At 35.9% G+C, this 25,527-nt stretch overlaps 1 protein-coding gene across 2 annotated transcripts in view; it reads left to right on the forward strand.

Annotated features, from left to right (window-relative positions):
* Window positions 1–25,527, forward strand: part of NEGR1 (neuronal growth regulator 1) — an 817,887-nt gene that overhangs the window by 710,552 nt on the left and 81,808 nt on the right. Inside the window, exon 7 of one of the 2 annotated variants that reach the window (XM_070592297.1) lies at window positions 1,250–1,291. The exons of the other annotated variant lie outside the window; for it this stretch is intronic. Coding sequence (XP_070448398.1) covers window positions 1,250–1,291 — 42 coding nt within the window. The remainder of the gene's footprint in view (window positions 1–1,249; window positions 1,292–25,527) is intronic. 2 annotated transcript variants of the gene reach the window in all.

Genomic DNA, 25,527 nt, shown 5'->3' on the forward strand with positions numbered 1-25,527 from the left:
TGGGAAATGCCACAGCTTTCTCAGTGGAAGAATCAGTAAAAGACAGCAAAAGCCCCCAAAACGTTGACAAATAAAAAAACAAAACAATTTTTTTTGGCTCTGCAACATCTCTTGTAGGTCATGCTCAGAGACAAAATTTTGGGTGAACATCTCTGTTTTTACCTTTTACAGCCACACTCACTGTATCTGTTTAGACTGGGTTTTTACTATTACAGAACTTGTTTATTAATTAGGTTAAAGAGGAGTAGGTTACCTGTGGGAATTAGTCTCTCAGACCACTGCATTCTTAGAGTTCCTCAAAAATCCCATGTTTTCCTGATATTTGCATTCTCCTTCATTAAAAATTGTTTATATCCTTTAGAATTATCAATGATGACATTTAACTATATTACTATTATTTTTATGTTTGCCATTATTTAACACTTGAAAAGAAATAATCCTATTGAAAGATAAGTTGAAATGAAAATCTTAAATAAAAGTACATACACTATTTAAAATGCCATAGAGTTTATTATTTGTTAGATACTTGCTGGAAAATTATATCAATACGCCAATGACAAAATTACCCTTTAATTATGCCTAGCGTATAGCCAGCGGTGCCTTGTGGACGTGCAAATATATTTCAGGTCATTCAAAATGTTTACATGTTTGTGTATATGTGTGTGTACGTTTACCTTTCACACGGATGCATAAAAGCAGCCATCACTGGTCCTCTAAGTGGCCAAATTCTTTAGATATGCTTGTAAAGTTTGAGATTAATTTTCAAAAAGACCTTCTGAGATCATTTGAATTTTACCCATGATTTTAATTTTTAGTACATATTAAGAAGCAACAGTTGATTGAATGATTTTATAGGAACTGATATCAGCTCTCTCAGATGAAGGCATTCTCCATGTGGATTTGAGTATTTTTCTAGAAGGAAGCTTTGAAAACTGTTGCTTGAGAACTCTAAGGACGGGCCTTTAACGTTAGCACGGCATAACTTGAAGCTGTAGACTAGAACACGGAAGCAACTCCTAAACGTTGGCTCAGAGTGAAAGATGACTTAATGTCAAAGACAGTGATGGGGCGTTGTGTCAACCTCAGAGGCTGTATCTTGTTCAAAGGTTTCCATGGTCAAGGAAGCCTTGAAATAAAAGAACACGTGTGTATATGTTGCATGACTGTTGATTGTCTCATGAGTGTTTGTCTTTTATGTGTGATTAATACACAAAATGTTTTTCTTTTCTTTCCTTTTCCCTTTTTGTAGAAATTATTGAGCCTACTACCTCTAGTCCTGTCACAAGTCCAGGTCAGTATCCACATACATTCACAAAGTATGTCTGGGTACTTTCTCCATTACACAAGATCTCTGCATCATCACAGAAATAAACCCAGTTGAACATGGGCCGCATGCTGGCGGCACTACTCTGATGTCTGTTACTTGTCCTCGTCTATCTGTGATTTGTCCTCTCTTTGGATTTTGTGATCTGACCCTGATTGGAGACTAATATCTTTTACTTGATTCTTTAGGGCTTATGCAATAAATCTGTGTCACGTTGTGGAATAGTTGCAAGGTGATTAGCTTCTGCAATATTTTTGCAAAAAGAGCTGTAGAGATTTTACAAGGTTTTGTGAGCAGCTATTAAAAAACTATTTCCTTTGGTGTGGTATTTCATTATTATAAAATCATTATGAAACAGAACAGCATTTAGTGCTTCTAAGGGGAACAATAGCTGGGAGAAAACCTATATTTCCACTCTTGCAATATTATAGTGGGAGATTTTGGTCTCTTGAAACTGTCAAGTCAAAGGACTTATTTCAGTTGTGTTTTATTTTCAGATTGTTCCTAATTCTACCACAAACACTCAGTCTAAAAAGATAGGCCATTGCTATAAGTGTGTTTTTAAGCGTTGTTTTCAACTGTGAACATTTCTGGGTGACATGAAATTGAGATAAAAACTATTGATATTAGAAACAACCTTTATCTTGTTATATAGGAATTTAGCAGTTCATTTTGAATGTTGGCTGCTGGCTATTTAAAGAAGAAAGTGAAACTGCTAAAGTTATTTAGTTTTGAAAAGTTCACAGGGATTTCTTATAACTGCTGAGTTAAAGGATTTGTTGATGCTGCCGACCCATAAAGAGGTATAAGTTGGTTAAATAGATGTTTTTCCTCTCATTCCAGAAATGGCACTAAATTTTAGTCTAAAACAGGATTTGCTGATCTGAGAAACTGAGTGTTTTAGAAATGAAAAAAAAATTCTATCTCAAATTGTAATCAATCAAAAATGCTTAAAATTACTTTAGATGATTATGAATTACCCCCACCCCCAAAATGAAACAAGTTTGAGCAAGTCTATGATTATGTATTTAAAGAATCTCATAATATAACACTTTCTGGTCATTATAGAATACATTTTCATAACCTCTCAAACTGAAGCGTATCTGAATAGTCTATTTTAGATTATTTTCTAGTTGAAGCATACAAGGTTTAAGTTATATGACTAATAACAGTTTCCCATCTTACACACAGGGTTAATAGCTTCCAAAGTTTCAGCGCCATGTTAATAAAATTAGAACTATTAGTCATCTGAATTTTATTTTCTCTCAACTTACAAAAAGACTCACTAAGTCCTATTGCTATGAATGCCTATGGCCTCCACAGAGTCATATAATCTCTGGTTCATAGGAGATCTCAGAGTTATTAATCTTGTTAGTAAACTTTTTGATCTCTCTTTCTCCATCAACGTTAAAGAGGATATTAAGTAATTTCCACATTGCTATGTTACCTAGCAGACTGAAATGAAAATCAGATAAGTATTTACTCTCCTTCTTAAGCCATTGCCCTAATTAATGGATAAAATCCTCATAAATTAAGCGGATAGGTTATCTTCCTTATGTATTCAAATAAAGAAAAGTGGAATGCAAAGTATTTTAAGAGGTGGTGTCCAGCAGTGTTCAGTAACATAGTATATGCCGACTTTGTATTTTTGGAGAAAGTTTTATTGAAGATAAGTACAAAAAGACTCTTTTTCAGTAGGGCGTCTGTATGAAAAGCTCTTTCAATGATAGGGATTCTTACAAAACAATTCACATGTCATTAAGCAAACAAAGAAATTGCTCTTGCCTCTGCAAAGATCCCCATTTCTTCAAAAATTGTGTGGTGTGAGGATTAAGAGCATGGACTTTGGAGCCAGCTGCCTGGGTTTGAAGCCTGGCTCTGCTCCCTTTTAGCTTTGTAAAGGGAATCAAGTTATTTAACCTCTCTCTCCCCTAGATTCTTCATTTGTAAAATGGGATGTTGGTGGGGTAAGAATAGGATCTGCTCCATAGAGAGATTGTGAAAGTTGACCTACTCAATATTGGTAAAGCATCTATAAATGTGCCTAGTGTATAGTAAGGATGATAAAAGCTCAGGTTAAATTTTCAGAAAAATATACATATATAACATATATGTATACTATAAAATACACATATATAATACACATATGTAGATATATTGGACTATATGTAAATTGTACTATATAGTCTGTCAAGTACTCGGAGACCTTATAATTATTTCCACTGCCTATAGAATGCCTAAAGCAACAGCTATTCAAATAGTCAAACAGCCACTGACCTCAAAATAGTCAATTCATTGCTAGGATTCAATGTTTTGAAACTATGGACACATGAAAAATAGTTTAAAATTGAATTCCTTAGCACTAGAACCATTAAAAAAGATAATATAAGCTTTTTAAAAAAGAGATTATTGTAGAAAATGAATAAACATATGTTGAATTGAGTTGAAGGATGGAAAAACAAACAGCTTTCAGTGAAATTCCTCCTTCATTAACTACGAATTTATTCAAGGTCTTCAGAGAGCAGTTTGGTTAGTGAGGGATTTGAAGACTGTGTGGTTACGGCAGGATTTAAAGAATGGGATAAACGATAAATAAAACCTTTAAAAGTATGTGCATTCTGCTGTGCAAGATACAAACGAGAAAAATTGGGTAATATACAACTGTAAGCAAAAGATCATAAAGGTAGATGGAAAATAATTTACCCTGTGAATAAAGCCAAACTGTTAAAAATCTCAGGCATTTAAAACAAAGCTTTAACAACACATTATTCAAATAAAAGTAGTAAGTGAGAATTCTCACGAAAGTATTCAAGGGATAAGAAATATTAGATTTTCAAACTAGTCCATTTACTGGTTCTACATAAGTGGAAAAAGAGAATGCAAAATAACTCAAGACAGATCTCATATTTTGTAATATTACTGCCAGAGAGAGTTAAAGCAGAGATAAAGTGGATATAGTTATGAAAATATTGAACACATTGAAAATATATTGAAGAAAGTAGATTTATATCATTTATATCCATAAGTTCCAAAGAAATGAAGGTCCTGAAGTCATAATTTATATTTTTTATATATTCTTGACAAGTCAGAATCTGTTTCAATTGAAGGGAATGAAAATTGAATTATTAACATTATTCAAGAAAAGGCCATGAAATATAGTAAGTAATAAGAACAAAAGAAAACGCTTCTTTGATCAGTCTCAGAGTCTCAAAATGTGAAAGGCAAGGGACATTTTTCACAATGAATGAGATATGCAGTGAATTTGAAAATTTAGACTACTTTTATTGTAATGGCCACACTAAACCCTACGCTATTCTGGGTAGAGGTCATCATTGCCTAAAATTAGGCCAATAACAACAGCATCCTATTTTCATTCAATTAAAAATAATTACATTTTTGTGATCACTTTGGAAGTATATTTTAATATTAATATTTGACTTTTATTTGTTAAAGTATGGAAAGGAGTTTAAGGCTGAAGTCTGTGTACTTTGAATAAGACAAATTAGTATTTCTAGAACTATCTATTGGTTTGCTAGTGCAGCCTGTTTGTCTGAGTACACAATGCACAAATACTCTCTACTATGACCAATGAGTCAAGGCTGAAATTCATAGTCTAGAATCAAATTCACAATGATGCCTAATTCTGGTTTTATATTCCTAGGTTATAACAATTTACATAGCATCCAGGTGATTATTCAAAAAGTCAAAAGGTCAGCCAAACAGCCATTTGCTTGATGCCACATACACTCAAAAAAATTTAATGAACATTAATTCAGACAGCTTTTTTCAGTCTATAGGTGGAGGATTAAAATTTGGTGTCTGTTAGTGCATGACAGATGCCTCACTTAACATTTGTCCTTACTTTGTCCCTAAAAATAATCTCTAGCATTAATCAATTAAAAATTGTTATTTTGTGGGGCTGGCCCCATGGTGTAGTGGTTAAGTTTAGTGCACTCTGCTTTGGTGGCCTGGGTGCACAGGTTCAGGTCCTGGGCATGGACCTACACCACTCGTCAGCCATACATGTAAAGTGGAGGAAGACTGGCACACACGTCAGCTCAGGGCTAATCTTCCTCAGCAAAAAAAAAAAAAAAAAGTTATTTTGTAAATAATTTTTAACCTCACACCATTGTTATTCTCAGTAAAAATGTCTTTATTTATAAATGGTTAGACAAATGAAAATGTGCTTTAAAAATATGATTTTTCCATATCTGGAAACAGGCAAGAAAGTCAATGCAGACTCTTCAGGTAGACTTAGAAAATGTCACTATTTAAAAACAGCTATTGTTAAGCACTTTGTATTTATCGGTGTTTCAAGATCATTTTTAAGTCAATGCAACAAGGCTAGTTCCATTTTACAGCAGAGGAAAGTGAAAAAACAATTGTTTTACCCAAGGTCACTCAGCAAGTATGCTGAAAAACCAAAATTAAAATGCCCAATACTTGATCATCAACTATATGTGCCTCACTTTAAAAAACAAATCATTTTTGAGAAAACAGAATGTGGTATTTGTAAACTGAATCATTCAAATTCACCAGACGACACCACATTATGTAAAGAAAGCCCACTTTAAATTGAATAATTCCTGACTCATCTCCTTTGCAAATAATTTTCGACTTTGCTGACTTCTGGGTTTTTTTAAAAAGGAAAATGCCTTTTATTCAACTTACCCCGGAAGCACTGTTTCCTATCTTCCTCTGAAGGGTATTGTTCATCATTTAGCAAATATTTATTGAGTAACAACTGTATCAGACACTGAGTACTGGAAGCATAAGGTTATTATCTTAAAGGGGATTATAATCTGTGAAGGAGACAGGCATATGTGTGACTCACCGTTATTCAAGATAATATGCTCTATAATTTCTGTCCATAGAAGGAAGCAGACAATTTTGCCTAGAGGAAATCTTCATGTATATGAACAAGATCTTCATAGATTAGGCCTAGTTGGCAAGGCATGGGGGTACCATCCCAAGCAAAAGAAATGCTTAAAAAGTCGAAGAGGTAGAAAGGGTAGGAAACTGAAGGGGAAGTCTAGTTTGATTTCTGTATCTGTGTTGTCTACTGCCGTGCCTGGCACTTAGCATGATCTGCCATGTATGCCAGGTGGTTTCAGTGAAAATACTAAACCACCTGATAAAGCGTTTGAACCAAAAATTAAACGCAAAAGTCAGAAGATTTCCTGACAGCTAATTACATAACACATTTTATGTTACATTAGCTCATATCTAACATTTGTCATTTTTTAAACTCATCTAAAAAGAAGATAAAAAAATAAAAATGCAAATTTACTACCAATTGAACCAAAACTCACTCTCTTGCATTAGTCTATAGATACTAAATGTTCCTAAAACTACTTTTTATGCTAGCATTTCTTATAGTAATGGACAAGGGATATTAAACCAGTTTTTTAATTGCACCACCAAGTTCTATACTAGAAAATAAAAATGTCCACTTGTCAAGGGGTTATTTTTCTTCAAGAAGTGAGTGAATGAATGAATGGTTTAGAAACCCATGTGTAGTCCACAGGGTTAGAACGTAAGAAGAATTTCATAAGTAGAAATAGTATGCTTCAGTAAAACTCATTCAGGAATAGAGAGGGGGGAAAATACTCGATCCAAAATCAAGTAATTACCATGATGGCAAGAAAAGGCTGGGTAATTTATCCATTTGTTTACTGAACACAAAATTCAAAAATCTCAATACCTCGATCAAAGGCATATACTTAATTACCCGTGGATGGATGGATGGATGGATGGACAGATGGATGCATGAATGAGTGGGTGGATGGATGAGTGGGTGGATGGATGGATGGATGAATGAATGAAAAACTTATATGTGGTTCATAAGGCTACAGCATAAAAAAAGTGAGGAAACTGGCGAAAGTTGACAAGGTAGTCAGCTTGTGAATTTTCAATCAGTTCCCAAGAACTGCTGAGTGTTTACTGAGTAGCTGAATGTGTCAGATGCTGCATTATGTATTAGAGATACAAAAATGATTGGCTGTGTGTCTTTCAAAAATCTTGCATTCCAAAAGATGAGAGACATGGAAACAGAAGAAATTAATTTAATGCAGTATGTGCTCTAATAGAGATGACTGCAGTGCACTCTGGGAACTCTCATCGCACCTGAGGAATTTCAGAGATTTCTGGAGGCTTTCTAGAGGAGGTGATTTCTGCATATTGTAGTTTAAATATAGAGTTAAAGGGGGAAAACCATTCTAGACAGAGAGCTCAACTTGGGCAAAGAAAGGAACAGAGGCATAAAACAGCACAACGTGTTTGAGAGAAATTCCAAATCATTTCTGGAGTGTAAGTTGAGCCAAGAATGCAGTGGGAGTAGGGAAGTGGGCAGGTCAAGATCATGAAGGGTGTTGCGTATATCACTCGGAAGCTTAGTCTATTTCACCTGAGACATAGGCTGATTATGAGGCTCCTGTGTGACTCTGAGAGTCAGGGTAAAGGATTAATTCATATGAGCAAGACTAGCATCAGGAAAGCTTACTGTATAATATCAGGGAAGAGAAGATGAAAGCCTGGTAAAAGACAGTGTTAGTAACAAGGAGAGGATGGGACCAAATCAAAAATTATTTAGAAGGAATATTATGAGGACTTGGTTGTTGATTAGATTTGGAGGACCAAGAGAGGATCAAACAAGGATGACTCCCACCTCTCTCTGTAGATAGCCAGGACACCAACCGAGGTGGGGCAAATGCCCCAAATGTTATGCTGAATGGTTTGAACTTTATCATGTTGTTTGAGAAAGGATTCAATGCTTTGTTGTCTTGTTTTGTTTTGTTTTAAACAGGGGAATAATATTTCTGTGTTTTGCAAATATAATTCTATAAAAGTAGAAAAGTGAGAATGGAGGTGAGGAGGCATCAGAGCAAGTCTATGACAGCACAGTCCCTAGCTCCAAGTTTGCTGCCATCTCTTGAGAAAATGGCTACCAGAGTACAAACATCTCTTTACAAGATGATGAGTTCTTGCAAAATGAGTATCAAAGTTATGGTATTATTTCACAATTTATTTTAAGGTTTGTAGGTTTTTTTCTAATTTGAAACAATCAAGCTTCCATTATTCTCTGATTGTTAGACTGTAGGAAATTCAAGACAGCTCAGAACATATTTCAAATTCTAATTAATATGCCTGAATATAATGAATTCAGATATTAATTATAATTATCCATAATTAGTTGATTAATTTCTAGATAAAAGTATAGCAGAAAATCTATGATGCAATTTAGAATATGATGCTCTTTTTTTCAAAGGTGAAAAAAGTGGGATGCCCTCCACTCTCTGCTCTCACTGTTTATTCCATCCTTTCTTCCTTGGCATAGCTTCAGTTCTGTCTCCAAATATCATTTTAGGCCATTGGTCTTTTGATTTACTCTAGGCCCAGAGTGAAGCACCACCAAGCATATGGATCAATGCCTCAAAGTCAAACACCACACATACTAATAATGAGCCTTGAATATGTTAAATCAATTGATTGATCCATAGCAGAAGTATTAAGATTACTAATGATTACCACTACTCTACTTTATATACATAAAATAACATAGAGTTGAGAATGTGAGTTCCTTATGAATATTTACCAGGAACATACTAGTACATTGTACTATGTAAGAAATTATGGAGTTATGTCACAATCATCAAAGCGCCTAATGCCTTGCATTATATTGGGAGTCTGCATCTGTTATACGTCTCGATTGCAAGATCCTTTACAGAAGGAGGCCAGTTTTTTGTTCATTCTTTTTTTTTTTTTAATCTTTCTATCTATAGTGTCTTAAAGAGTGACTGGAACATTCAAACTCCTTACATGAATGCATAAATGAATGAGTAAATTAATGTGAAGAGTATTTCAGAAGGATGAAATATTGGAAGAATTGAAATTCATACCTTTATATTTTATATTTTAAAACAAATAAACATGCATTATTCCAAGTCCAACATAGAGCCCAGATTTACATTAGGAAATAGTTCCCGTAATACATATACTCAAAAAAGGAGAGAACCAAAGGCTGATAGAAAGTAGAATTTCCTCCCAAAATCCCCATAAAAAAGGGAAAGTTTATTACTCATCTAATCATTCCTGGTTTACCACTGGAAAGAAAGACAATAGAAATCAATATAAAGCAGCTCACTGACTGAATCCTGTTTCGATGAATGTGGCAGTGTCCTGCATTTAGGAGACGGGCAAGATTAGAGTGAACGACTGGATGGATGAATGAATGATTTCCTAGGCACATTAACTTTCTATTGCTGCTGTAACAAATCATCACAGAGTGGCTTAACACAATGCAAATTTATTCATTTATGGTTCTGGAGGTCAGAAGTCCAAAATGAATCTCGCTGCCTAAAATCAAGGTGTCAGCAAGACTCCATTCTTTCCTGGAGGCTCCAGGGGAAAATCTGTTTTCTTGCCTTTTTCAGTTTCTGGAGGCTCCCACATTCCATCACGTACACTCTTCTTCCGTCTTCAAAGCCAGCAGTGGGCATTCAAGTCTTTCTCATATCACATCACTGGGACACTGACTCTTCGGCCTCACTCTTCCACATTTGAAAACCCTTGTGATTACATGGGACCCACCCAGACAATCCAGGATAATCTCCCTATTGTAAGGTCAATTGATTAGCAGCCATAATTCCATCTGCTACCTTAATTCCCCTTTGCCATGTAACATCATAAATTCACAGGTTCCAGGAACTAGGATGTGGACATTGTTGGGAGGCCATTATTCTTCCTACCACATCGCGTGATCAAATAATTCCTTTTCTCTCCATCTAATGCTTTCCCTCAACACCTACCAAGCCTCCCTGGATTTTTCCAATATTCAGGTAGTAAATTTTTTAGAATGCAGGCTATTTGAACTTGAATTTTATATTAAACATTCATAATCACCTACTTCATTGTAGAAGAGGTATAACGATTTGTTTAAAAGATCATATTTGTCAGACCGCATTATTGCCAACAATATTATAATATTTTATAAAACAAACGAGTTGATATTATTCGCAGTCACAAAGAATACTAAAAAGATCTTAATGTAAGAGAGAAATCCCAACTGGCCCACTGGTCAATTAGAGAAAGAATCTATACAGGAAAGAATCAGAAATGCTAGTAAATCTTAAAACAATTGGAGTTAATGACTTTTGGTGTAATAAGTGATTAATCTTTCAATAATACATGTAGGAAACAGTTCCTTTGTTCTTGGACACAGGATTCTGTAAAAGCCAACAAACAAAAGCTTGTTTATAGTTCTTCTAATTAGGGATGCATATATTTTAAATTGTCTTTAATTCTAAAAACTAGCTGAAAAGGAGCAAATGTGTTTTCATGGAGATTTTGCATTTAGGAGCATAGAGTCAAATTGCTGGGAAGGTAAGTCCTTAGATTTTGCTTTTCTCGACCAGCTTTGGAGAACACAATTTCCCCTTCGCCGCCCCTTGCCTCCTGTAGAACACCCACGTCGTCAGTCAGTCCTCCCAGCCCAGAGCTTCTCCCTGCACTAGGAACTCAGGACGACGCGAAATGTATGAGGAATCCAGGACCCACCGAAATGCACAAATTTCAGCCAGTTGCTCATAGTAGATCAGTTGTTAAACCAGTGCATGCTGGTGTGATAGTCTTAAAGAAAAATAACCTCAAATATGCACCTTCCTAAGGGTATTTGTATTTTAAAAGCAGCTGCCTATTTAACCCCAAATAATTTATTTCCAGCCAACTCTGAGATTCTAGTGATTAAGATGTAGCACTCTCACCTCCACGCGCCTGGGTTCCGGGTTCACTTCACCATCAGGGAACCACACCAGCCGTCTGTGAGTTGTCATACTGTGGTGGCTGCATGTTGCTGTGATGCTGAAAGCTATGCCACCATTATCCATTGTTATTGCAAATACTAGCAGAGTTGCCCCTAGGGGACAGTTTTCAGCAAAACTTCCAGACTAGACAGACTAGGAAGAAGGACCTGGCCATCCACTTCCAAAAAATTTGACCATGAAAACCCTATGAACAGCAGCGGAGCATTGTCTGATACAGCAGCGGAAGGTGAGAGGGTGGCGCAAAAAGAAGGGCAGGGTCCCTCTCTGTTGTACACAGGGTCACGAGGAGTCATAATTGACTCGACAGCACTAATAACAAATTTATTTCTAATGGTGCAAATTTCAAAGTTAATCATGCACACGGAGAGAATACTTTTAGGCAGAAGAGCCTTTCTGTTGCCATATAAATCATTAAATCCAGGGATCCAGATCCTTGGCCTCTGCCTGACCATCTGGTCAGCTGTAGCAGCCGGCTTTCATCTTTCTCCCATTGCTCACCTTAAGTAGATCAAACAGAGACTTTGCAAGTGCAAATAGACAAGGCTGTTTTGTGCTTTGTTTGAGGATGGTGATATACACAACTCATATTTCAAAGTGAATTACCATTTTTAAAAATATTTTCAACAAACGTCTACTTCTCAAAATAATCTTGTGATATATGAAGTGTTTGTTTGTATCAACATTTTACGGGAAAGGAATTTGAAGTTCAGAGAGGTGAAACAACTTACTCAGGGACCCACAAACTCAGCTAATTTTTTTTGTAGGACATTTTCCTGAATTATGTTAGGGGTTTTACTTTTATTCTCATCCTATTGTCACAACAATCTAACAATCCAAACTCATCTGCTCATTGGTTCCTAGATCATGATCACAAATCTTAGCCAATTATAGATTGGAAGGCTGTTGTTTGGGCATTTTTTTTCCCAATAATATGCCAACTAGTTTTCTTCCTGAAGTGAACCAATTATCTTTTGCTCATCTAAACAAACAAAATGGCATCCTTTAATGTCACATCTTGTGTCGTAGAGATTTTGAGGAGAGATGATGTTTGTGGTTTTCAAAAAACCGTTGATTGGCTCACGGGCATATGAACTTGCCTCTGATCATGCAGCCAGGCAACCAAAATCTTTCCAATTCATGAACTGCCTGTCACATTTACTCATTGCTTCTTATTGTATCAGAGTAACATTAGTCAAGTCCGCAGGGCATTATAATTGTTAGGCAACCACACCTGTGAGCATATGAGCCTGTGCCTTTACTGTTAGGCTTGATTTTAAAACAGCATTGTGTGTGTGTGTGTGAGAGAGAGAGAAGAGAGAGAAAGAAAGAGGGACAGGGGCATCTTGTATACCATTTTACAATTGATAATGGCAATTTGACTAGGTCCACACCACAAATAAATATATTCTATCCGAAGTGATTTCTGCTGCCAAATAGAAAAGGTGGCATAACTCACCAATCCTCATATTCCATTCAGAGAATTTTTTTAACCATATTCTTGTTTTACCTCTTCTTCCATCACTCTCTTCGACTTGAATCACCTAAGTCCCTTGATTTCAGGATTTCTGTCAGATTTCAAAATGAGATTATACCCAGATTCCCCGATGGTTGTCTTACTACTGGTCATTAGCTAGTGAGGATAAGTCGAGACTGTCCACTTTCCAAGGTAATATCATCCCTCTGGAAATTCCTTAGGTTTAAGGATTCATATAGTTATCCATTCATTAAGGCGTTCACTCATTCAACATCCTTTATCAGGTATCTATTGTGTGGTACACACTGTGCTAAATAAAAATATAATCTTAGGAGATAACCCTAAAATACAATAGTGGAGACAGGAATGCATTCTATCCTTTTCGCCATATCATATATTAGAAATTCTGCTTAGTGGATTTATTTAGAAGTGAGGATATGTGCACCCATAAGGAGCAAAGCACTTTGATAAACATCTTACACTGTTTTGCCTTTGTGGCTTTTAAAGGCTTGCAGAGCGTTACTCAGTTTATCTTCTGAATTTGGCAGAACAAATTATGACTAGACGTTTTGTGTTGTAGTGTATTTAAAGATGACCTGAAATATATACAAACTCATTCTCTGTGCTAACAAATCTATGCTTTTCACAGCCAGAAAATGTAGTCACTAGGTGGCACCTCTGTGCTATATTCTCCACTGAAGACTCTCAAGTGTCCTTGCCATGTACTGATTTGTGATGGAATTTTGTAACATCTTCTTCCCTCCTACAGTAATATTCATCTGCGTGTGATTTGCACTAACCCCTCAAACAAAGGTTGCTCCTGTAGACTTAATAGTAACATCTTGAAATTGTTCGTACCCAATGCCAATTGAAAAGTGAAAAGTTCAGTCTTGTTACCTGGTTATTGAAGCACACTATGCCACGATTTCTATTTGCATTTAATATTTCATTGGTTTGGGATTGGGTGAAATAGGATGATCTACTTAAGCAATATAGTATAGTGATTAGGATACTGTTAGTTATCCAAAATGTGTGAAATCAAGTCAATTACTAGTTTAGGGTTTTAGGCATGTCTCAACTCATTCAAGAACATTGATGAATAAGTGGTTCCTGTCCTTGAGGAACTCTCATTCCCCTGGGAAGATAGACTCTAAAATGGAGTGATTGGGCCAGATGACCTTAAAGTTTGCCTCCAACTCTTAAACTCTATGACTTTCCTATAAAAAGGGTGTAATAGGTCTGTGAGTCTAAATCAGCTGTGAAATTGCTTTGGTGTTCCTTATGAGCTTAGTTCAATTGACTGTTTCCCAGTCAGATGGGTACATCACACTTTTGTGAATATAGTTTATTCTGAAATATCTGCATTGACTCTAGGAATTTAGAACAAAGAAGATTCAACTCAGATGTAAATCTCTGCCCAGGTCAAAGGCCCCGGCACTAAGCTCAAGTGAGAGAAAACAATTCTATAAGTTCCCGTATCATTAGGCTACTAATTAAAATTCCCAAGGGAAGCAAATCATAGCTAACTTGTCCCTCACTCTGGCTAATTGCAGAAATTATGGGTCTCTTGCAAATGCAGAAGTTTTCAGTGGGCTCATCTAACCACAGATCAATGAATCCTTCAAAGCTTATTAGAATGGGAGAGAGTGACAGCAAGCACTTGGTGGCAAATAAAAGCAGAGTACCCTGTGCCTTCTTAAGGCAAATTTGAAATCATCTTCCCATTTTCTCTGTCTGCTCTCCCTGTTGTCTTTCCCTGTCCCAGCCATGTCTGTGACACTAGCGAGCAGCCATGGATTAGTTGATTTTATACTTTTCTTGGTAAGTAGTGCACAGGAGCCAAAGTGAAGTGCTATTTCAGGAACTTGGAAATATGTCCGCCTTCCAAGAGTAAAGAGCTAAAGCTTAAACATTACTTTGAATAAACACAAAAAGGGGTTCTAGGCCTTTGACTGCCTTGTGAACAGTTTATAGATCTTAATATATCTAATTAGAAAATGGGAAGTGTGGATTGGTAGCCTGCCAAGGGAATCACTGAGACAAAACCATTTATTGTCCCTCTAAGTCCTGTGCAGGAGAGATTTCCCTGGCAGACAGATGTGACTGGGTCTGCCTAGCAGGGAGCGATGATGCTTGGGGCTGAATCTGATTCCAGACCTAATGAGCAACATGATGGTGACTGGGAGAGAGGTCAGCAGGTCTTAGTGGACAGCTTTGGGGTGCGAATCCAAATCATAGTCGTTACCATTTATTAAGCAATTACTGTATAGTGGACACTGCGTTAAATTATTTTAAATACATTATCTCAGCTAACCTTCATGACAACCCTAACAGTGGATGTTGTCATCCCAATTTACAGAAGAAACTGAAGCCGGGAGAGCTAATCAGTGAGTGAGTCACTGTGGTCAAGGCTTATCTGATTCCAAATCCCGTGATCTTAAAAATTAAGCCCATTTCTCAGCTGAGATTCTCGTCCATACTCTTAAGGGCCCACAAATTCTATGAGAATTTTGAAATTTTGTCTTTTAATTTTTATGATAACTAAAGAATCATTTTACCGAATATGTATTTTAAAAAAGACATTCGCCTTTTCAGTAAATAATGAGCAAGTTTTAAAAATCCCAGGTCCGTGCACATAGCCTAAAGGCTACAAGATCGTATTATCTCTTTTAAAAGGAATTCATACATATGTCAGTTTGGAAACACCGTATCGAAATAATGTGCCTAAGACTCCAGTTGGAATCTGACTTAGTGATTTGCTAGCTGTGTGATCTTAAACAGGCTACTTAACTTCCCTGAGCCTCAGTTTCTTCTGTAAAATGAAGGTAAAAACACATACCTGTTAGAGCTTTGGGATATTTTAAGAAAATATCTATAAACTCTAATGTTCTTAATAAAGGTTGACATCAGTGTTGATCTTGGCTTGCCTTCAGGAGAAAGATGCTGATCAACCAGAGTTTTTTTATACATTTAGAAGATGGCGTATCTTCTTTAGCTTCTTCTGAATTTATGCAGCAAGAGTCCTTCGCCCAATTTTATCAATTAAAGAGCATAGAAAAAAATAAGTTTCTGACCTCACAAAACTGAGTCAGGCCCTAAATAATGGTGGTTTTGCCAAGATAAAAACCATTCTCTGTGCTTTTCCTAGTTGCTCATTTTATTGGGAGGTGCGGGTGGGTTTGGTAAGACGGAAAATATGTAGGAACATCCATTCAGCAAACTAGTGAACTAAACATGCCTAGTTAATATAAAAATGTCCCAGACTTTAACTCCTTACTGTATAAAGTCTACTTATAAGGTAATAAAACTGATTTCTACAAAATTCATCTGAATTCGGCCTTTCTATATAATGTGTGTAATAGTATCTATAACTCCTCTCTTGGAGAAATTATTTAATCTGTCATGTTTATTAGTATACTGTATATTTGTAATAGGTCTTGTCCATATTATATATATAGAAAAGCTGTAGCTTCTTGATAGTCATAGTTTCTCTTGCATCTTATTCCTATAGTTTGTTTACTTACATAATCTTCAAAATTTCTTAATATTTGTTTCCTTCTAAGTACTACTTAGTTTGGTATTATCATACATAGTTTTTCTGTGAACAGATATTATACAAATTTTGTGTGTCACTGATGTTTACTCCTTGCATATATTGTACTCAAACTAAATACCACGACATTAAAAACATAAGAAAAATAGAAGATTAAAGAGTATAGATTATTTTTCCTTAAATACAATCCAGTTATTTCAAATAATATGTTTTCATTTTTGCTTTTGTTTAATAAAGCATTATGTTACATATTTTCTAGTAGAATACTTCATAAGTATAGGGTTAGTTTGTAGAACTATTTTATACTTAATATTCTCAACATAAAACATTTCATATCAGAAAAAGAATTTATTTTAATGTATTTGACAGTTATTTTAAAAATATAATACTTGAGTCTACAAAAAGGAAGAAATATTTCTGTATTAAGAGGAAAATATCAGTTTGGGTTTGAGAATAAAGAGCAATAATGGTACTTTAATTAAGCAGCTAGTAGGGACACAAGTTCCTCATGCATCATATTTTATCATTTACTTGCATCTAAAATTCCAGTAATTCCAACTTTTAACACATTTCTAATGAATCTACCCATGTGTGGTGCACAATATAATTATCCTGTCGTTGTTATAATATGAACCCTAAATTGGATGCATTCTTTCAGGGTTTTTTTTCCCTGAAATCCTGATGTAGAATTTGACCAATTTAAGTTTGGATGTAAAGGAAGAAAGATGCGCCTTATTATGTATTTACACTACAAGGTTATTTGCATCAGTTCTATTTAGTATCAGCTCTGCGTCTCTTTGACTAATCATTGCAGTGCAAATACAGATGCTGATATTTTGCAACCATAAGAATATTAATAAAAGACATATCTCTCTTTGGTTCAGTTAACACAACCAGAAAGGCATTCCATATCAGATGATTTATTTTACAACATAGTGGCATTGATCTCCATAGAATCAATGAGTAAAAATCATGCTTCAACTCAGTGAAACTTCTGTGGAAGTCTCTGGGCTTTTAGAAGCAAAACTCTTTCCACTTTGTTTAGTTGAGCCTCTGATGAACAATTAAATATAATACATGTGATGTGTAATAGTGAAATAAAGGCTTTTGAAGACAAAGGGGAATTTATATACTCGACTGCAAATACTAGTTTTGGGGTATATTTTGAGACAAAATGGTTCTGCTGATCAAATAAGTTTGAGGACTCTGCTTACTATGTTCTTGGCTTAAAGATTCAAGTTATACATTAAACATGCTAGAGATTCTGAGAAGCCCTACAATAAAGAAATGCGGTAATAAACTGTTTAATTCAGGATCTCCTAAACTTACTTAAGTGTAGACTGCTACTCTTCCTTTTTCATTAAGCAGCCCCTAGCTTTGCAGAGTGTATTGTGCTGAGCTGTCAGTCGCAACTAATGGATCTGAAAAGCAGACAGAATGCCTGTCTTCGTTTTGCTCCCTCTTCTCAAGGCACACTCTAGAAGTTCTCTGTAGCCCAGATCTGCAGAGGCATCAAGTCAGTCCCAGAAGCTGCCCCGGCCTGGGGAACATTTTAACATTGTTTTGGGCGGCGAGAGTTTCACTAACTAAATTTTGCCTTAGGAGACATTTCATAGCCTGAAAGAATTATGTGTACACTCAGGTGTTACAACCTTCAGGTCTGAGTGTATCTTTCTTTTTCAAACCATTTGGCCTCTGATCAAATAACCATAGGGCATATCTAATTATACATTCAAATTTAGAATAAATCTGAAGTTTAATAGAATCACTTTTGCTTCATTGTTGGTTATTTCAATGTATTTTGCCTTTGAAAGTAGAACGATGGGGCAAATAAAACTCTACACATGGCAAGATGCTGATCAAGGTTTAACTTTTTTTTTTTAAAGGTCTTTATTAATTTTGGCTCCAGAGCCCATGCTTTTTTGGTGAGGAAGATTGGCCCTGAGCTAACATCTATTGCCAATCTTCCTCTTTTTTTTTCTCCCTAAAGCCCCAGTACCTACTTGTAAATCCTAGCTGTAAGTCATTCTAGTTCTTCTATGTTGGATGATGCCATAGCATGGCTTGATGAGCAATGTGTAGGTCTGCTCCTGGGATCCGAACCAGCGAACCCCTGACCACTGAAGCAGAGCACAAGAACTTAACTGCTCAGCCATGGGGCCAGCCAAGGTTTAACTTTTGAATATATAAATAAGTAATTAGGATGCTTTATTTTAACGAAGGGTTTTTTGTATGATTTATAATAGGTGTAATAAACTCTATGAGGGCAGATTCGTAAATGGTCTTTATATATTTTTTCTCTTTCTCATCTGCACTTATGCTACAGGAAATTACTTACTACTTATATTTCTATGCACATTGTCTTTTCACACTCATATTGTACATTTTGGCATTCTTTGGCATGTTATCAGGGGCAGTCATATTTGTATCAACATAGAAGCATTGGCTTTTTATTTGTAAATGGCCATGGAGATCACATAGTCTTCATTTTATAGATAGATAAACTAAGGTTTCTCAAGGTTAAATGACTTTTCTAGAGTCACACAGCCATTAGAAGCAGTGTCAGGTGATAAAATCTAGGTTTAATGTTTCTCAATTCGGAGCAAATCTATTTCACAACTCAAAAAACTGATAGTTGAGATTTTCAACAATCTTCCAGACTGTAAGAGCATTTAGACTCCAAATTACCTTAAAAATCACTGAAATATTGAAATATTTACTTCATAGTAAGGTTAAAGTTCATTTTATTCATTGAATCATCATTAATGTGTCACAAACATTATATTAATTTTAAAGAAAATATGCCATCGTTGTTTTAGCAATATAAATCAATTTTGTATATATGCCAAGTGATTAAAAAGTTATGGCTTTATCAGATAACAACTTGTGATTACGTCTCACATAGAAATGTGTGTATAAAGTAAATGTGTGTATAAAGTAAATAGATAATAATAAATATGTGGGCCAATAACAAATGCATGCAAAATCTGATATTCATTCTACGTTTTGCATACTAGTGCCAATCCTATTGTGGAGTAAGACAAAATCTGTAACAATATTAATATACCACATAAGAAAGTTATAATGTTTCAAATCAATATATTGAAATGTACTATTATTGTTGTAAACATTAAGTGTTGATATATCTTAGAGAAAAGTCTACTGCCGATGAAAGAGAACTGTGAGGATAGGTGGTGCTTCGTCTGATTTTTGGAAGTTCAAAACATTTGCAGAGGCAAAGAAGATGGGATCTCTGTCTGTAACAGATGTGAAGAAATTGACCAATTCCAAAAACAAGCCACTACCTTTGTCAAAAACTGAGTTTTCACCTGAGAAATCTGATTAAAAACATAAAACTAGGATCCTGGTGGAGAGTTCAGGCTAGGATAAATTGAAGATAGTGATTATCATCATTTCCTCATTTGGATTATTCCTATAAGTCATCAATTTGTCCATACATGGCTTTATTCATTCTCAGTCTGACCTGACCCTAATAGTTGGGGCTAGAACTTACTCAAACTAAGAGACCATTGACAATAATATATCCAACACAATTATAGCCATATTAACCTATGACATGGTGAGTTAAATAAAATTTAACCACAGATCATTTTCCTGAAATATATTTATATATGCAGAAGAAACTACACAACTGATTTCTTGGAATTTGTTTGGCTTTTTGGTTCATAAAAATTCCTGTTAGTAATCTGTTAACAAACAAGCCTTTTAAGATGCATTTCTAAAATAGAAGTTTAATTCAATGAACAGAATCACATTATTTGGCAGTTCAATAAGACTCAGTGTTGAGAAAAGGTGTAAGTTAAATTGTTAATGGCCTATACATTGATCTGACATTTATTGTGACTTAAATATTTTGATTCAGGTGTTTCAGTACAATGTGGTGTATACTTTGTTATGTGGCTAAGCTATTTCTCCATCACTGATAGACTGTGCTAGACAAGAGATGACCAATAAGTGTCATTCTACATACCTACTCTTATAAAATGGTAGTGACTATCCGGAGCAAAGGTTGAGAAGGCTGCTATAGCTATTCCAAGGCTCAGAAAGAAATGATGCTGTGATAAGGGTACTAATACTTCTCTTCCCACTAGAATGTAAGTACCATCAGGGCAGGAACATTGTCTCCTTTGTTCTCTGTTGCATCCTGAGTGCCTATAATAACGTCCAGCATATAAAAGACACTATATATATATATATATATATATATATATATATATATATATATATATATATATAACATGTGAAGGAGACTAGCAGCACTCATGCTGTTTCTTTGCCTTCTCTGCCTTAGGCAGTTGTATAATTCCATGGTCTATAAGTTGCCATCCCTGTGTATATGTTGAAAGATGATGATTTAGTCCATTTTTGAGAGGTATCACAAGCCAAATAAATCCCAAAAAGAGGTCTAATTTTTAGAAGACCATTCTGTTAGACACCTCAGGACATTTTATTTTGCTGGATAAAAAGAATAAATTCTTGCCAAAAACTAACATTACTATTTTTTGTTAAAGAAAAAACAATAGAAACCCAAATCCTGAAGTGTCCTCAAGGTCTTTGTATTTATCCTGCTGTCTCAGAAGTCAGTAGTCCACAGAGGGTTCCTCACTGATAGGGAATGGATTTGCCTTTGAAGTGACTTTGGATAGAATTGGCTGCATGTGAGAGATGAAAATAATGGAAGCCAAGAGACCTGGCGGGCAGCTGGGTAGTGGGCACCCCCACAACTACCTCTACTGAATATATTCCCTATGGTGGAGTAATGACCTAGAGGTCTCCCATGATTAAGGCAAATAATCTTATGAGTGGTCATGAGTGTGCACATTGATTGAGTTTGGCAGATTGCATAATCAACTGCAAATTAGCTTTTGGAAAAGACTGGCTATACCCAGTAGGCAGAAGAAATGAAAGCAAGGGGATCTGGCAGACAGCAGATACTCATAGCAGCTGTACGAGTTACATTCCCATAATTTACTGATGGAGAGAGCCAAAGCTGGACCTTTCATAGCTGTACTTTTTCTGATATTAGGAGGGACTGCAGGAGATTGCTGCACGCTGGAGCAATTTACCTTCAGGGTCGCAGTGAGGCAAAGTGAGAACGTCCTACTTATATAGGTACACCTCTTGAAGCACGATATGCACATTCCTTTTCTTTATACCCAGCAGAAAAGCACAACATCTGCTCTAGCGATAATTGGATACCAGCCTCGTCTGATGAAAGGATATTAATTTTCACTTCATAGATTAATAGACCTTGGGAAGTCAATTGGTCCATCACACTATCTTACTGCACGAAACTTTCTAACTCAGAAGGAAGTGTTTGAGAGAGATAAAGGCATGTTTTACAATGTTATGATTTTGAATGAGACAAACTCCATCATAATACATACAGAGAATTACTAAACCATTCCAAGAAAGGGAGGTACTGGATGACTACTACTCCTCACTAGTTAGAGCAGTCCATGTTTTTCTGTTCGTATATTTTGTTATATAGGCCCAGGCCCAGACTTACAGAAACAATGTCCATTTCAATAATTATTAATGTACTCATGTTAAGATTTTTGCACTGTGTTGGGGACCACAGGGACTATTAGCTCTTAAGTTTTAATTCAGCAATGTTTGTTTCTGTCTGTAATAGGAAAAGGTGTGAGATGACTTCTTATCTCATAAAGCATCCTACCCTGACTGAAACAGAAACTGTATAATTTAACATCCTATCCTGAATTAAATAGATATTAACAAGTGGAAAAGATGGTTCTAATCATAGAAAACATTAGTGTATGGTTTGATTTTACCTACGATATTTTTCTTGATCTGTATGTCCTCAATTTTCTCTATGCTGCATGTATTTACATCTGTATATTTTGCAATTACATACTTTTTTATCCTTTCTATCTAGCTTCTTAAAGAAGTACTGATTATATATTAAAAATAAAACAAAACAAAACATGAGTTCTTAAACCACCACAATTTAGAGAAACAACAAACCAATTCTACCCTGGGGAATCAGCTACTTGAAAGCAATTTATGTATCTGATCTCATAAAAGAGATTGAAAACCCTCAGTTTCAAAAAGGTTCTCAAATTGTCTGGAGAAAAGCATATTTGGAAAAATATTCTAAATTATGGAATAAGAGTAAGTGTTTCTGTTTAAAAGAGAAATAAGTATCTCAAACAATTCACAGGGTGAACTCTCATATTTCTGTATATATTCATAATACACATACACACATGGCATTGTTTCAGAAGACCATGTGAACACGGAAAATGATAAGGATAAACTGTTTTTTTCCTGAATAAATGCATCTCTTTCAATCGGAAAGAGTAGTTCATCTTTACTTAAGAACAGCATCATCTGTCAGTTGGTCATCACTTACTAGCCCAGTATGTAAAGTACTAGCTAACATCACTTCAACTAAACATGCATTTCTTATTGGAAATTTCAATATTAATAAGCTCTTCTCCTAATTCTTTCTAGTATATTGGAGTCAGATAGTGATGTGAAAATTGGTCACACTACACTTGCTTATCTGATTAATAAAAGCTAATGTTTCAAACAAACACCAGATTAAGTACATCAAAATGTAATGCATTCTTTTGATTGATCAATTTTCCAGTATTAAGGGTGGATGTTAGCAAAGTTACAGATGGTTTAACTATCTACGAAGGGCTCTAGCGGAATGTGGAGACTGCTTATAAAATAGGGATTTACACATTTATTGCGCTGATGGGCGATCATAGGACTCTAGGAGGTAAGGAATGAATTCTGGCCTTGCTACTGATCTATTGCACATCTCCCTAGCTCAGCCAGGATCTGCAGTATTATTTGAACAGAACAAGCAGATAATTAAACATTCTGTTCTTACAGAATTGTCCCAATTTAGAGTCCTCCAGGATGCCTATTTGAGGTGTTTTTCTTTCTGAAAAGCATTGTCTTGGGGAAAAAAAAGAATATAGTCTGTCATAATCGCAGCCCAAAGAAATGTGAATCCTGGTCCCCTTACACTCCTCGGAGAAGTGATGATAAAAACAGGATATATTATACAAGGAAAAGATATCAAACTTCTGGCCAATGGGTATCTTCACTGTTCCCACCCCTCTTCCACCACCTCCTTCTATACTCAAACCAAGAATCAATCCATTTCCGGTTTCAGTACTTTTCTAAGCTTCCATGGATATCTTTCCCAAACTCACTGCAGATGCCAATATAAGCCCACTTCTGGTCCCTTAATTCCTGTGTTCCTTCTGTTTTTTTATGCCATGTTTCCACATTTCTCTACTTAGGTGCTGCTCGTGACTACTTTTTTTGTCTGTTTTGGAGTATCTTACCTTATTTTGAATTATCTCTTTCTATTAAACTGGGCAGGAGCCCCACACTGACCATTAGCATCTTTTATATGAAAAGGAAATAGGAAGAAAGTTATAATTAAGAGGCAAACTACAGTTCTAGGCAATAAGCACCTAGACAGTCTTACTCTGCTGAAATTTTAAGATGTTGGAAAGGCAGAGATTGATTCCCAAAGCCTGAAGCCGCTGGAATAATTTTCTGTCAAAATAAATAAACGATAAATAAAGTTGTAACAGTTATCAGATACCTTCATCAAGTATTCATCCCTGGAGAGTTGGTGGCACATTTCAATGCCTAGCATGTGCTCAATAAATGTTGATGGAATTGTTGAGCTATTTCTCTAATGCAATGGTTCCTTAGGAGAATGCTGAATGTCTTCTTGCCAGCGTCACTACCATCTCCTCTTTCTTCCACTTTTTTACAGCATTATATAGGTATAATTTCTCCCCTAATTTTACTGCTTCCTGATCTCAGAAGTTATCAGATTACTAAATTTTCATGGTTACAAAAATCCAAACCTTTGCAGTACTTATCAAAATGTCTGCTTAATGACCTACCTCAAATGATATATGTTAGGGACAGATTTGTGACATTCAATATAAACACCATAGATATTTAGGGGAAGAGGATATCAGTGAGGGAGACAGTTTTTAGAGGACGCTTCAAGAAAGAAGTAGCTCCATGCAATGAGTTTAACCAATTGTACAGCTTGAGGGAACAGTCCATACAAGACTGCCCTCACTTCGAACAAAAGCCATAAATAAGCCCATGGGTCCCCAGAACCACCTTCACTTCAAACTAGCTGGCTGTGAATTCAGGGATCCACAATCATCCTTGGGTTTGATAATTCACTAGAAGGACTCAAGGACTCATTAAAGGCTATTATATTAATGGTTTATTATAGAGAAAGAATGCAGAAAATCAGCCAAAGGAAGACTAGGGCAGAGTATGGGAGGGGTCCAAATGCATAGCTTCTAGACAGTCTTTCCCTGGGAGAAGATGCCAATCAGGAAAGCTCACTCGAGACTTTGGTGTCCAGAGTTTTTATTAGGGCTCAATCACATACTGCCTGTGTGGCTGCCTTTTAGTCTCTAACCCCTTATAAAGGTCAGGCCACCTTTAATCAGCAGTTCTTCCAGAGGTCAGAACAGATATAATGTGGCCTAAAAGCTCCTGACACGCATCGCATTGTTAGGCTGTCTGATGGTGGCCAAAGCCCCCAGGCTAACAAAGATACTCCTGTCAAGCAGGACATTCCAGGGGCCTAGATATCTCCTCCCAGGAGCGCAGGGCAAAGTCCAGACTTCTCTTTGGTTGAGTCCAGATTGCGTACTATACAGTCTGGAATGGAGTTTTAAAGGAAAGAGAAGATTAAGCTAGGTATAGAGGAGATAAGTCATTTCGGGCAAAAGGATAATCATAAGGAAAGGGTTGGAAGCATAAGTGAATGAATACCCAGGAATGCTAATGTGAGAAGCTGAGTCCAGCTAAAGCAGGAGATGCTTTTGGAAGCTGAGATCAATAAATTGGGCTAGAACAGAGGACAGATTCCGGATGGCCTTAAAAGTCAAGTAGAGCTCAGAAGTTATGCTTTGGAGCAAAAGAAATTGGGAATTTTAAGATTACTGAACTTGTGGGATGAGTAAAATGATGAAAATTCTATATAGAGAAATTCCAAAATATGCTCTTTATTTCTGGACACCACATTTTAAATAATGCTGACAATTGTAAAGTCCCGTAGGAGAGCAATCAAAATCACGAGGCCTAAAATTTATATCAGATCCAATTATGAGAACAATGTATGTCTAGCCAGTTTTTTAAAAATACAGCTTAAAGAGACAAACTAGCTTTCTTCAAAGACTTGATGGAATTTCTTATTTAAGGTTAGCAAAACTAGGATTCAAGGGAGAAAAATAGAGTCAAACACATATAGACTTAGTCATGTAAGAAACTTTTTTCTGTCAATTAAAACAATCTATAAATTAAATGA

This window comes from Equus przewalskii, chromosome 24 (genome assembly GCF_037783145.1).
Source record: "Equus przewalskii isolate Varuska chromosome 24, EquPr2, whole genome shotgun sequence".
Classification (NCBI taxonomy): domain Eukaryota; kingdom Metazoa; phylum Chordata; class Mammalia; order Perissodactyla; family Equidae; genus Equus; species Equus przewalskii.